This window comes from Chaetodon auriga, chromosome 16, assembly GCF_051107435.1.
Source record: "Chaetodon auriga isolate fChaAug3 chromosome 16, fChaAug3.hap1, whole genome shotgun sequence".
Taxonomy (NCBI): domain Eukaryota; kingdom Metazoa; phylum Chordata; class Actinopteri; order Chaetodontiformes; family Chaetodontidae; genus Chaetodon; species Chaetodon auriga.
In genome coordinates, this window is record NC_135089.1 from 22,211,246 (window position 1) to 22,225,399 (window position 14,154).

The 14,154-nt window shown below is 41.1% G+C and overlaps 1 protein-coding gene across 2 annotated transcripts in view; it reads right to left on the minus strand.

Annotated features, from left to right (window-relative positions):
* pdxdc1 (pyridoxal-dependent decarboxylase domain containing 1) overlaps window positions 1-14,154 on the minus strand; it is a 29,301-nt gene that overhangs the window by 12,427 nt on the left and 2,720 nt on the right. Inside the window, exons 4-16 of one of the 2 annotated variants that reach the window (XM_076752848.1) lie at window positions 14,052-14,135; window positions 13,392-13,541; window positions 12,829-13,018; window positions 12,334-12,402; window positions 12,162-12,240; window positions 11,955-12,039; window positions 11,790-11,838; window positions 10,902-11,003; window positions 10,300-10,425; window positions 10,081-10,131; window positions 2,851-2,911; window positions 1,892-1,962; window positions 11-116 (exon numbers count right to left, since the gene is read on the minus strand). In XM_076752848.1, coding sequence (XP_076608963.1) covers window positions 11-116; window positions 1,892-1,962; window positions 2,851-2,911; window positions 10,081-10,131; window positions 10,300-10,425; window positions 10,902-11,003; window positions 11,790-11,838; window positions 11,955-12,039; window positions 12,162-12,240; window positions 12,334-12,402; window positions 12,829-13,018; window positions 13,392-13,541; window positions 14,052-14,135 — 1,223 coding nt within the window. The remainder of the gene's footprint in view (window positions 1-10; window positions 117-1,891; window positions 1,963-2,850; window positions 2,912-10,080; window positions 10,132-10,299; window positions 10,426-10,901; window positions 11,004-11,789; window positions 11,839-11,954; window positions 12,040-12,161; window positions 12,241-12,333; window positions 12,403-12,828; window positions 13,019-13,391; window positions 13,542-14,051; window positions 14,136-14,154) is intronic. The other variant, XM_076752847.1, reaches the window with a different exon arrangement.

The following is a 14,154-nucleotide window of genomic DNA, read 5'->3' on the forward strand; positions in this document are numbered from 1 at the left end:
TGTGTGTTACCTGCAGCAGTCAGGAGGGGACTGAAGCGAACACATGTACCCTCATCTTCAAGATCCACCACATCTACCCCGCTGGGGGGAACAAGCTGGACAAGCTGTTCACCCAGCTGTATACAGGAAAAATGTTCAAAGTAATACCTAAGCCGTGGTCGGACCAGTGTTGAGAACACTTGAGCAAAGCTGTTTGTTTTATTGATTTGTGGAAAAAGGTTGAATTCTAACTCATTCATTGTATGTGAGAGCTTAAACTTTTATTATGGCTAAAACTGGTATTCAGATTATAATATAATCCAAATCAAATGTCAACATTTAAGCACCTGAACACCATATGAGCTACAATGTGCCTCAGTTGTTCATCTGTCACAGCTACCTGAGTAACCTCAGTGTATCTTAAGATTACAGTTAGCTTGTTGGCTGCCACATACATAAGTTAGTATCATGGATCATGATAGCTGGTAAAATCATTTGGCAACATAGCCAACTAACATATCCACAAATATTTTTCTCATGATAACGTTAGTGAGTAAGCAAGTCAAGTCCCCAAAGCTAGCTGTGACTTAGCTGCACTGCATGGATCTGGTGTTGGTTAGCAAATTTACCAGTCAGATGAATTAGCTGACGTTATCCCCTACAAAGTGACAATGATTGCATCCTGATTGTATTTTGCCAAGGAGGGTGGAATTTCTCTCAGCTGGACTTGGTTGTAGAAACTTAAAAACAATCCCTTCTCATCCAAGGGGCTTCTTCAGTTTAACTGACTGGTGGTCAGGCCAGATATTTAACCTCTGTGGGGTCATTATTAAGCTCAATGATACCACTTTGCTCGGTAATGCTCCTGGCTGTGTAATGGCAGTCATTAGAGCGGCTTTATTTAAAGTTTCAATAGTGAAATGGACCTGTCTCATCGTTTCATTCAGTATCTGGTTCTGTGTGTTCTCTATGATCATTCTAGCTATGTTTCACAGTAGAAACTGTGCAGTATGAGTCTGTGTAGTAAGCATCTCAGCTTAAACCAAAGGTGGTTACTGTAGTCTGCAATTTTCCTGGCTGTTCTTTAATACTCCTGTACCATTCTGAGGGTGTTCATCCCAAAATGCTTGGTTAGATGACTTGTATATCAGGAAAAATAACATAGGATTGCGACCTCCTCATGTCAAGATGGCAGTTTACCTACACCTGCAAGATAAGGGGTCTTTCAAGGACAACAACAAACATATTTTGGATGGGGAGGACAGACGGTTTGAAGGAGGAGTGAAGGAAGGTATTTACATAAGAATAGATTCATCCCCCAACTATACTTAATAACTCAATTGAATTAATTTACTCAAGCAATCTAGTGTATGCAGTCCAATGCAGTGAGAAAAGCACAGACTTGTAAGTCGGGGAAATTTAACAACTTAACATTTGACTTATGGCTCAACACAGGAGGACCAACTTCTTAGGTCAAAACCCCTTTATTCCCCATCTACAATGATGCTGTTTCATCACTTAGCAGGAGATTTAATAACCATTCACATGTGGCCACATGACAACTCCACTGACTGTCATTGACACTTGGCCTCAGGTGACTCCACCAAAGTGCCTTTACACAGCAAGGTGCACTAATAATCCACGTGGTATCAATGACCTTGATAATGACCCCACAGAGATTAAACAGCTGGGACACATCCACCAGTCAGAAACCTTTTGGATGACAGTAGAAACGTTTTCAAGTCAAATTGACTGACAGTAAACCCTCCTTGGCAACATAAAGACAGAATGCAATTATTTGCAAACGAATTGTGTTTCAATCTTTGTTTGTAGTGTTAGTAATAAATGTTTGCAATGAAATAGGCTCAAAAGCAGAAGGTCCAGTGCCTGTTAAAGGAGGGAAAACACTCACCCATCTGTTGAAGGCATCAAGCACCTCTTTCTCCCCAGCACAGTAACCTTCCACTGAACCACCACTGGATGCTAACAACACAGGAAAAAGGAATGGCAACTAAAGTAAAAATACAACAATACACTATGATTATTTTGTGTGTATAGTGAGATCATCTTCAAAGTATTATCTCAATAATTCCTGAACTTAATCAAAAAACATTCTTGAGATTTAGATTTGAAAATTCTGCTAATGTGAACATTTGACATAAAAAAAGATGCCGAATTTTTTGGTAGTGTCAGATTATTTATAGTATGAAGGTGATGAATGGTGGTTGGAGCTCCCCTGGGAATTTTTGCCTAGGGCCCTAGTTGACTCTAGACTTGACAATGGTCAGCACTCACCACTAACTAATCAACACTTTAAGATCTCTGCTGGTACACCCTAAAGACAGGAACCAGACCGGAAGAGATCAAGAAGGACAATCACATCTGACACCAGAGATCATCTTTAAACAGAGACAGAGGTTGCTATCTCAACTACCTGCTACCACATGACTGAAGTTCCATATTTACTGTAGGTCATGTGATGACAACTAAGCAAGTTCCAATCGCTGATGAAAACCATTAGATTTGGTTGAAAGCTTCTCATAAGTAGACCTTAGGATATCTTACTACACACATCCTTTTCCACCTTAAAACAAGTTTTGAACAGCTAGCATGAAAATAATTAAGTTCACCACTCGGGCTGTCAAAATTGGCTCAAAATGACGTTCAAATACTCTCTTTAAGAAAATGGTTCAAACCATTCACCCTCTGTTGTTGCACATTATGTCTACGAGAGGGAAAACTAATACTAATAAGGAGAGACATGCTCCTTGTATATTATTTCAACATAAACGTTTTCATAAAAGATTTACATACCCACATCTTACAGAATACATAAATAAATTTTTAGGGTCCTGGGAGTGTGACCCTTACCAGCACTCATTTCCTGGGAAAACTTGAATAGCACCACAGGAGAGCTGACTTCATCCTCCACCTGTTGGACACACAAAGATACAGATCAGGCATCTGAGACTCAGAATCATTATTAACTTACTTAAGCGATTTGCTGTATGACATGTAAAACAATTATCATCAGATGAAAGGGTGTGAAGTAAACATGGATTTAAAATTCTGATTTGTTTCCATGCTTTCTGAAGTTACTGTATGTTATGTCCATAATAACTGTAACTGAACGTCACATACAGTTACTATTTGATTTGTCAAACTGCTCTATATGGAAGTGGTGTCCTGAGTCCTTGCATCTCAGTGGTATGGAGCAGCCCAAACCAAAGCACTCTTGTTTAGATGATTTGGCTGGACAGAAGATCTGGCTACTTGACAGTGGCCAATCTGAGACTAGAATAAACACATTCTTTAAACATACTTTTTAGTGTAAACTGATCAACATGAGGCATTGGACATTTTTACTACTCCATTGCCAATGTAAAAATTTCAAAAGCAAGTCAATGAACCATGCCACCAGGTTATTGATGCATGCAGTACCTGGACATATCTGTGTTTTTGAGTGTGTCACTCAGGGTTGGTGCCTCCTGTTTAGCATTGCCTTAATATTTCTGTCAAATTGTGCTATGCCATTTAACCAGAATCAAAAACAGCAAAGAGCTGATCTCTGTGAAGTTGTGTGAAATGTGGTACATTTCTTCAGATTCTGAACCACTAAGACAGGAAATAAACCCCAAAGTGAAGCCCACCATTGATAACATCCAGGTGAAAGGTTAAGGCAAGCATCATGCCTGGGGGAGGGGGCTGAGATGATGGCTAGTGTTTCTGGGGTGTTGATGTGAGGGTCATGAATAATTCACAAGCATGTGTGGTGTTGTCAAGTTAACTGTGACATAGTTTAGCCATAATAAGTCTCAGTGCCTCAGTATGCTCCACACTAAGTGCTTGGTCACTGTCTGAAACCCCCTTCCAATGGTGGAATCATGTCCACACATCAATTTGCCAGGTGTGGGGAGGTTTGACAACAGGCAGAATTTGAACTTTTCTCAAGCTTTCTTTTTCATTCTTCACACAACTACTTTTGACACTTTTTGTGTCATGGCCAACACTCCTTCAATGCCTTTCAAGACAGACTGTATGAAAAATATGCTGTTATGCCCCTTTGAACAATTTATCGTGCTTTTTGCCCTGTCTTTGAGCGTGGCCATCTTGAACAGGTTTAAACACTGGACATGGACAGACTACACATTGTGTAACCTAGTTTGCAAGCTGAGACCTTAAAGGTATACTATGCAGGAATTACGGGTTACTGTTACTGTAACACATTCAGACTTGGCAACTTGTGTGGATCAAGATGGTGCCGCACAAGTGGCAGCTTATTACAATAGCTCTGGATGTTTTTCTTTGTCTTAGTATGTTTCTGTGTTTTTCTTGTTTTCCTTCTGTCACTAGTCTCGGTCGATCGTGCGTACATATGGATGTACAACTTGTGAGACTGGTTATTTACTTTCTTCTCATTCTTGGATTACATAAAGGAGAGCAGCAAGAGGAAAGGTGGGGGCATAGCGATGTTTGTGAACAACAGATGGTGTAACCCAGGGCACATCACTACAAAACATTGCACTGTTAGCCGTTAGCATTCAGCCATATTATCTTCCAAGGGAGTTCACGCATGTCATTGTGATAACGGTGTACATCCCCCCATCGGCCGATGCAACAGCAGCATGTGAGCTCCTGCACACTGTGGTCTCACAGCTTCAGACATCACACCCCCAGGCCCTTCTCCTCATCTCTGGTGACTTAAATCACACTTCCTGTCCTCCACTCTCCCCACCTTCACCTAGTATGTTAAATGACACACCAGATACAACACTGGACTTAGTGTATACAAATGCAAGGGATGTTTACACTTCATCACCTCTCCCCCTGCTCGGCCATTCCAATCACAACCTGGTTCATCTGCTCGCTGCATACATACCTTTGGTAAATTAACAATCACCAACCATGAGGTATGTTATAAGATGGTCAGAGGAGTCCAGTATGGTACTGAGGGACTGCTTTGACACCACTGACTGGGAAGTGTTGTGCAGTCCACATGGGAAGGACATTGAAATTTTAACAATCTGCATCACGGACTACATCAACTTCTGTACGGAAAACACTGTGCCTACCAGGCAGGTACGGTGTTTCCCAAACAGCAAACCCTGGGTGTCCCCGGGACTGAAAGCCCTACTGAATGAAAAGAAGAGGGTCTTCATATCAGGGGAAAAAGATAAGCTGAGGAGGGTGCAGAGGGAGCTGAAACAGGAGAAGGCAAAGACAGCTACAGGAGGAAGCTGGAGGAGCACCTTCAGGGGAACAATGCCAGACCGATTTGGAGGGGCCTCAAGGCCTCTCAGGCCACAGCAGTGACAGTGGGAGGGGCCCAAAATCTGGAGACTGGGAATGGGCAAATGAACTGAATCGGTTTTTCAACAGATTCGACTCTAACACAGATGTCCTGTACAGGAGGGGCCAAAGTCATCTACACCTGCTAAGAAGACTGAGGCCCTTTGAAGTATGTAGGACACTGTTAAAAACATATTATGACTCTGTGGTGGCATCTGCAGTTTTCTATGCAGTGGTCTGCTGGGGCTGTGGAGGCTCTGAGAGGGACAGGAAAAGACTTAACAATCTGGTCAGGAGAGCTGGCTCTGTCCTGGACTGCCCTCTGAACAACATCAAGGAGGTGGGTGAGAGGAAGATGTTAGCCAAGCTGACATCGATCATGGACAACCCATCCCACCCCATCCCTGCATGAAACATTGGGGGGCTTAAGCAGCTCCTTTAATAACAGAATGCTGCATCCAGTGTGTAAGAAAGAATGCTAACGCAGGTCCTTCATCCCAACAGCTGTCAGACAGTATTTCTCAAGTACAGTTTCAACATATGGCACTGGTAGGTTTTCCTCATAAGAAAATGGGCAATTTTATTTTCATGGACAGTAGCACTTTTTATGAAAATTAGTACTTTTATAATCTGTACATAATGTTCATATACACAGTATGTGTATATGTGTTCATGTACACATATACACACATCCTTTATACTATACTAGTTTTACTGTTTTAAGTCCTTTGTTTGAGTGTTATCTAATGTGAGGCAGTTGTTTTGGTTTTTATGGAAGTTTCTAATAAAAGAACAAAACAATCACATGTGATTAAGTATGGTACAGTATGGTTATTTAAAAAATGTCTTAATTGAAAAATGATTACTATATTGTGATATATACTGTTACCTTGATATAAAATTGCATAAACCATGACTGCAGATTTTAACTAATTCAGATAGTTTTCAACTAAGCAGGAAGAAGAGACAGCAATTCAGAAAAACAAGTGCCAAACAAAAACAGGGCAAACAAATGACTACTGGATAACTTGTTGCTAATCATGCTATGAGAGTCATAGCAAATGCTATTACAATTTGTTGTTCAGTAGAAAAGCAGAGCAGATGGTAAACAAAAACTGATAAAAAAACTAAAAGGAGAGTACCACTTTTTAAAAACTAATAACCACACCAGATTCAAGACTCTCTCAACACAACTGAGGTTACTCTAAGACTAAATACTGCTAAACATTAAACAGTTATTATCTTCCAACTATTCTAAGGAAGACTGTCATCTACTAGATTCCAAACAAATTCACACGTCATTTACTACACTGACAACATGAGTGACAGTCATCACAGCTGCATTTAACATCATTGGAAGTCATGGAAAACCCAGGATGAGTTGCTTTGGACTAAAAATGTGGAGAGTAATTCCAAACACCTTGGAACACCTTCATTTGTTAATGCATCAGGCTCTGTCTATCTTCCAATGGAGGGTACAGCCAACAATGAGCACAACAGATCTATTTAAATCAGTGAACAAATCAAGAGATATCGGCAGTGATTCAGAAGACTAGAACCAGGCTTTAAAGATCCAAACTTCCACTAGGTCCTAATCCCCACCAGACTGGCTACTAAGCCGATGGACCAGGGACCTAACACCTCCCTCTGTGCCTGGATCCTGGACTTTATGACTACCAGAACTCAGGTGGTTAGTTGCACTTCCAACCCTCTCATCCTCAACACAGGTGCTCTCCAAGGTTGTGTAATTAACCCCCTGCTGTATTCTCTGCACTCTGTGTGATCAGAAACAGATCCATCATTAACTCCATCATGATGACACAGTTGTGACACAAACAATGAGAAGGTCTACCAAGAAGAAGTGGGGGAGCTGTCACTATGGTGGATGGTCAACAACCTCTCACTGACTGTCAGCAAAACCAAGGAGTTGGTTGCGGATTTTGGGAGGAAGCACTAGAGGGTGAGCATATTCAGGTCCCTGGTAGACCACATCACAAAGAATCTCACATGTCCACACGTAAAGACATTTTGGCAAGAAAGACAACGCAACGCCTTTACCACCTCAGACAGCTTAAGAAATTCAATGTCTCTCTGGGAAAGACCTTCTTCTTTTCTACTGGGACTTTCTACTCTGCTGCCATGGAAAGCATCTCAACAGGGGATATCGCCAACTGGTATTTGGATTTTAAACAAAAAGAAGTAATGAGATGCAACATCACATGACACATTCATTAATTATTCATGACCCTTGTATTTCTTCCAAAAGCAACAAAACGTGAGTGTGGAGAGGCATTCCCTGAAGTACCTCAAAGAACATGCCTGAGAGGTCCACATCCTAAACAATTAGGAAGAAGTGAACAGTCCATCAGCCAATGGAGACCCAAATACTGCTGAGCTGATGTGAGTGAAGGAAAATGGTCTGGAGTGACAGGAAGAAAGAAAAGGAAGAGAAGGAAGGACAGAGGGGAAGGGGAAGGGGTGGAGTGAGGGAGACAGGCAGAGACTTGGTCCCACCTACAATAGAGAGCATGAGAGAGCCCAGAACGTCCCGCAGTGAGGCCCCGGAGATGGGGGGAATCGGCGACACCTCGCCCTGAAACCAAGGCAACCCACGCTGACTATAACTACAGCTATACACACACATACAGAAAGCACTCACACATGGACCTGCAAACTCATACATATTCATATCTGACAAGCACAGTGGTATTAAAACTCAAACTGCTGCATTTTCACAGTGAATGTGGGTGAATGAGACAAAACTGAAATTCATCCTTCTTTCACCAAGCTCCTGTGAGTTTGAGTACCACTGTGTGATGGTTTTGATCCCGTCACCCGACTGATTGTTCACTGAATCTGGATCACAGTAGTGTTAACATATAACCACAAATTCGAGCCACTTCGTTGGGATGAATTCACATCACTTTACATCTCAGTGCCTTTAATAGATGTCAGTGAACAAGCCTTTAAGCCAAGTCTGTACCCCTGAGACCGTTTCAGTATCAACACAACTGGTTTTACCATGTTCAAAGCCTCGACAAGTGAGATCTCTGTCTCTAGCACATCCTATGAACACAAATAGGTTCTGTCTTTAAACAGCTGAAGGTCATTTCTTCATACGTTCACATATACTGCCCTTAATGTCATTAGCAAAGGTCTAAACAGAGACAAAGGCATCTAGTCTCGTGGTGGTAATTAAAAATGAGCTGTGTGGGTTGTCTCCACCAGCCGTCTCAGCTACTCATATCAGGACCCTCGTCACAGTTTAATAGAAGATTATCTGTTCAATTTCAATTAACCGCTGAGATCCATGAGCCTTCAGACAAACTAATATTTACCTCCTGTAGCTGGAGTCAACTGCTGAAAAATAAGGAAATGTATCTAATCTGTGTATCTCATCGTCTGGTGATATTCTATATTTTTCTGCTTGTCAACAAATCTCATGTGCTTAGCCAAGCCAACACTAAATGTATCTACTAACAAGTCCTACGTGTGTGTGAGAGGGTCAAAGGCTGATATATCTTCTTCCTCTGTTCTATAGAGCTCCATTGCTGTTCGAAAGCTATTAAAACACATCAGTGAGCCCCACTGTTGCACAGGATGACATGTTCCTTCATTATCATAAACACTCACGCTGTAGTTTACATTGACTCAGTCCCACATACACAATACTGCTGCCCCAAATACTCACTAGAGTCCCAAATGTGGATTAATCCTGAAACTAGTCCCCAATAAATGATTGAGTAGCTTGTTAAAAACTATAGTGCTCAGCTGTTTGAAAATGAAATTATAGATTTGTGAGGTGTTTGTAAAGATTTAAATGTTTAAATCAATGGGCTTGTGGCTAAGAGCAGACAGGGTACTAAAGTCAGAAAGTATCATAACACAAACATCGTATAACACCAGAGTTATTCTTGAACTCATTCAAATTCAAGGCCTGCATAACATTCCTGTCATATTCCTGTGATTCCTTTGGAATGTGAAATAAATCTGTTAGGTTCAATAACCTTACTGTGAGCTGAGAGTTAATATAGTATTTAAAAATATTTCTTAAACAACTAATGTTTATCTGTACGGTATCAGTATTGTATTTCATGGCTTTATCCAATTTTACCTTAGTTTTAATTTATCATATCACATATTATTATATGTTCTGTTGTACCTAACCAATGGTGAGTTTTCTCATATGATATCAGTATAATATTAGAGTGGCTGTCAGTGTGTATCACAGGTGCTACTGCAGTACTCACTGATATATCCAACACTACAGGTTATTACCACCAGTTTACCACAATGAAACTAGAGGCCAAAGTCACATATCAGCATAAATCTGAGAATGATTCGTTGTGATGGCTGTTATTTCATAACATATTTTGTTACAAAGCTATACTTTGATCATCACACCTAAAAAATACATAAACTGTTTCATGAAGGTTGATCTTTTTTTAAATCCCAGATATGCAATCAATCTCTTAAAACCAGGCAGGACAGCATGTGGGCAGTGCTGTGAAAAGCTCTCTGCAACACTATCACATAGACAAAAGGGCTCCATTTTTACTGAGGCATAACCCAAAGTCAAAGGTGCACAGCGTAAGAGCACAAGGCATGATATTTTGGGATATTTTGTGGTGAGTTACAAAATGGTAACAGCACATACAATAACTGGGGTATCTCTGAGTCGGTACCGTCTTCCTGCTTCTTGTTTCCCAAAAACTCACAAAATATCTGAAGCCTAACCAGACAGCCTATTCACCTTTTGTAAAGGTAGACGATATGTTATCACTTATGGCAGGACATTAAGAGAACACGTACCGATGTTTTGATGGAAGCCAGAGTTTTTAGCTTCTGCAGGAGTTGCTGGCTCTAGAGGGGAGAGAGATGAAGGTAAAATGATGGATTTTCCATATCCAACAAAGCAAAGAATACTTTTTAACTGCCTCCATAATATGAGTTTTGTACCAAACAAACAAATAATAACATGTTGTATCTCATAGAAATTTAAACCTTTAGAGAAAGTTAAGTGATGTTTACCAGAGCAGTGGCATGTCTGATCTTTTGGACAATTCCATTGTGGCCAAGGTACTGCAGGGAGAGCCAGAGAGGCAGTGCTCGCAGCTTCGCCACCGGCTGGCTGGAGGTCAAACCTGCTGCAAGAGACTGAGACACAAAACACAGACACAGAGCAGTGAGTCGTTCAGAGAAAGACTCTCGAAGCCTTTACCATCCAAACTTATTTTTCCTTTATATCCTTATCAATCAGTGTGTATTATTTATTCTACCTGTGGTTTTTATTAACTGTGACTGTTCAATGTGTCAACAAACAAATACAATGACAGGATGGTTTCCTTTCAAACATTAAAAAGATTTTTTTTTTTTTACAATTTTACAAGAGTGATTGTGAAGATGAAACACCAGATCATGTTGAAAAACAAGGAGTATATTAAAATTTTAATATATTACTAACTTTGAAAACCAAACCATTTTCCAAACTTTTAAGACTATGTACAAACCCTGAATTAATCTTAGTGAAATTAAGAACAAATCTTAATTTGGGTAGATCAACCGGTGGCTACTGAGGAAAAGTTTAAATCAGTCCGAGTTTAACTGTAAGCAGAAAATGATATTGAGCCTACCAGTGCTGGGTCTTCATGTCTGTAGAGGGTGACGGCAGTTACAGCAGGAAGTCCCAACCACTGACCTGGTGTCAGTGTCATACTGTCACTTCTGTTGGCTGCCTGCAGGGGAAAGAACATTGTACACAGATATGCACACGTCACAAAAGAAAGTGAACATAAGATGGCATTTCCTGGGTGTCTGGCTTCTCCAAACAAAGGTGAGACGATAACAGTGGGAGGGGTGGCTCAAAAGTTGGCAGGTGTGGAGAGTGGAGGCTCACAAGCTTGCCTGTTTTTCGTTTCTAACACTTCCATCTCTCTGTTCAAGGTTTTTACACTGTGCACATGTGATAACAAATTTCTCAGACATGAAACTCAATGTATCTGTAAAAGTGGTGACTTCTGGGTTCTCTGCTACTCTCTTATAGTTTCATTCAGACATGACAGGGCCGTGACAGAAAGAGCCACAAGCTCATGTGATTTTTGGCATCTGGTAGATAGAGTGAGAGCTGTCACTGCTGAATAATGACAGGAAGGAAGATGAGTTCTGTCATCGACTGCTTCAGTGGTAAATTTTAAAACTTAATGTGAACTTTCCTCCTGGCTGGCTGTTGAGTGATCCCTTCCTGAAGCAGTTTCGATGTAAGTAATGGAGAACAAAATCCACAGTTCTTTTTTCATGTGTAAAAAACAAAACAAAACTACCAATTATAACCAACAACCCATTCAGTGTACATAGAGACATGTCATATTATTAGAAGATAGACTTGAAAACCTTTACTTTAATTATGGCCATGGTCAAGAGCAGGCCGTACATTTAATCTCACTCTGTGTATTTAACTTTCTGCTGCAGCACCCTTCAGGTTGCAGCCTTAAGTGGATGAGAATAGTTTAACATTAGATTACCATGATGGCAGAGGTGACCTGACCCAGTGCCAAGGTTGCCAGGTTGACCCTAAAGAAGACAAGACAACATAATAAATGTTAACATTACAGCAGTGAGAACAGGAACGTGAAGGACTATACTGGAGTCCTTCTAGAACACATGAGAGAGTAACAGAATTGACCCACCCCTCCACATGGAACCACATGCTGTACTGATCACACAGGTCCTTCAAACGACCCAACTTGTCTGTATGTCCTGCCCCAGGGGTACCTGGGAAAAATAAAACACAGAAAACTATTTCCTTTACAATTTTCCTTTATTACAATTTTCCAGTCGTGTAATGTACCAAATGATACATGCTCATGACTGTTTGAACTGTGAATTCCCTTCACCTGCGTTGGCGATCAATAGCAAAGGAAGTTTCCCAGCTTCTATGTCCTCTTTGATTAGTTTGTCCAACAGTGCAACGTCCTAACAATGATAAACAGGAAATGAGACAAAATGAATTCCTTTTAACTATCTTGAAGTGGGTTTGGAAAGTGTATTTCATTTGGATTCTCCTACCATTTGGTGTTGGGATCCAAAGATGGTATTGCATGGGACCGTGCACAGGCTAGAGAGTGGCAGGCCAAGCTAATGAGACAGAAACAGATATTAAAATCACTTTATATTATGTACGCAGTTGAATAAAACACAACAAAATCTGTGTGACTATGTAATGCCGAATACTGATATCAGTCAGACACTTCATCTGGCCATATACAGCACGTACACTAATTAAAGTCATAGATTTACCATTTCTGCCCATGTCTGTACACATGACTAGCGGTGCTAGTGTAAAGATATTTTCAAAATATTTAACTTAAGGACCTTCGTGTAGGATTTGAATATCTGTAAAATTCCAGTGGTAATATAGGATTGGATGTGTGATTACCTAATTTTCCTACGAACAAAAACTCATTGCCACTTGAGGAATATTTAGATGAAACAGTGCCCCCCAGGCCCTTTAATTCTCATCATTCATGTGACATGTCAGTTTGTGTTTTCCACCCTTCCTACCTGGCTGCATAGATGCTGTCCCAGGCCAGGCCTCCCGGAGGCGCTCTGGTAGATGACTGGCTGTTTGGAGCTGAGGACTGTATAGCCCTCAGAGGCATATTCTTCATAACGGGCGTTAATGACCAGCCGGCACACTTTGACGAGGCCATCCCTGTCATCCTCGTGGAAGTAGGCTGAACCGTTCTCATACCTGAGGGACAGGTTATATTGGTGTTGAGTACGGAAAGCAGAGGGTAACATTAATCACACTCAACTGATGCATTCAGTCGCTCAGAGTTAAACTATGAACACTGAAACTATGTGCAAATTAGTGCTGTGATCACTGACATCACAACTTTTTAAAGTTTGTTCAGTAGTTTCACTTGAACCAAAAGACCTTTCAAACTGTAATCACAATAATGCAACCTGGCATCCTGTCCCACACTGCCACGTCTGCAATGCCTGCAATAACAAGCTACTGTGCTGGTTTTTACTGTGTAATCATCATGTCACCAACACAAACAAAACAGATGTGATTTGCTTGGATCCAAAGCTGTGCTGCATGGTTGAAGCTACAGGCCTACCTGAATAGTCTGCAGAGCCACAGTGTGGTGTCAGACAGGATCCGAGTGGTCAGCTTCCGCAGTCGTTCTCTGTCCAACACCGAGATGTAGGCTGCCAGGCTGTGACCCAGCAAGGCCATGTGACCCTGTTCACCTACATTCTGCATCCTACTGGAGATATCAAACAGCAGCTTTATCACATGCTTCATACTGAGGGCTGTCTATTTCCTCCAATCCCTGCTTTTTTCCATGGAGGAGTATCAGCTCTGTGATTTCAGTAAAACTAGATTTGCTTCAGTTGTACTGTAACAGACTTCTTGCCAGTGATCCCCACCCTTCTAGCAATCAGGCCATGTTGGGTGTTGTTTCATATCCAGCTTCAGCTACACCAACCTAAAAGTACTCAAGCACCATGCATGTACTGTAAAAGAATGTGGTTTCCAGAATGGGTAAATGACACGCCTGACATGACTCAGCTTTTTCACTGACATGACTTCACAACTTAACATACTAAAATCTCCACAAACATTGCATCATCTTACTCATAATTCTTTGCGTTGTGGATTTGGAAAAGGAAACACAAACAGTCTAGACACCAGTTGGTTCACTTGTAACAGTCATGGTACAAAATGCAGACAGTAGTATGATTATGTAATTTTTTCACTGATTTCTTCTACTTACTGTTGGCTGGGCTTGTCCTCTTCCTCCTCCTCTTCATTTATGAGGTTGTGAACAAGGTGCAGTATAGTGGCAACATCTTGACCACTGCACAGGACATGAAAAG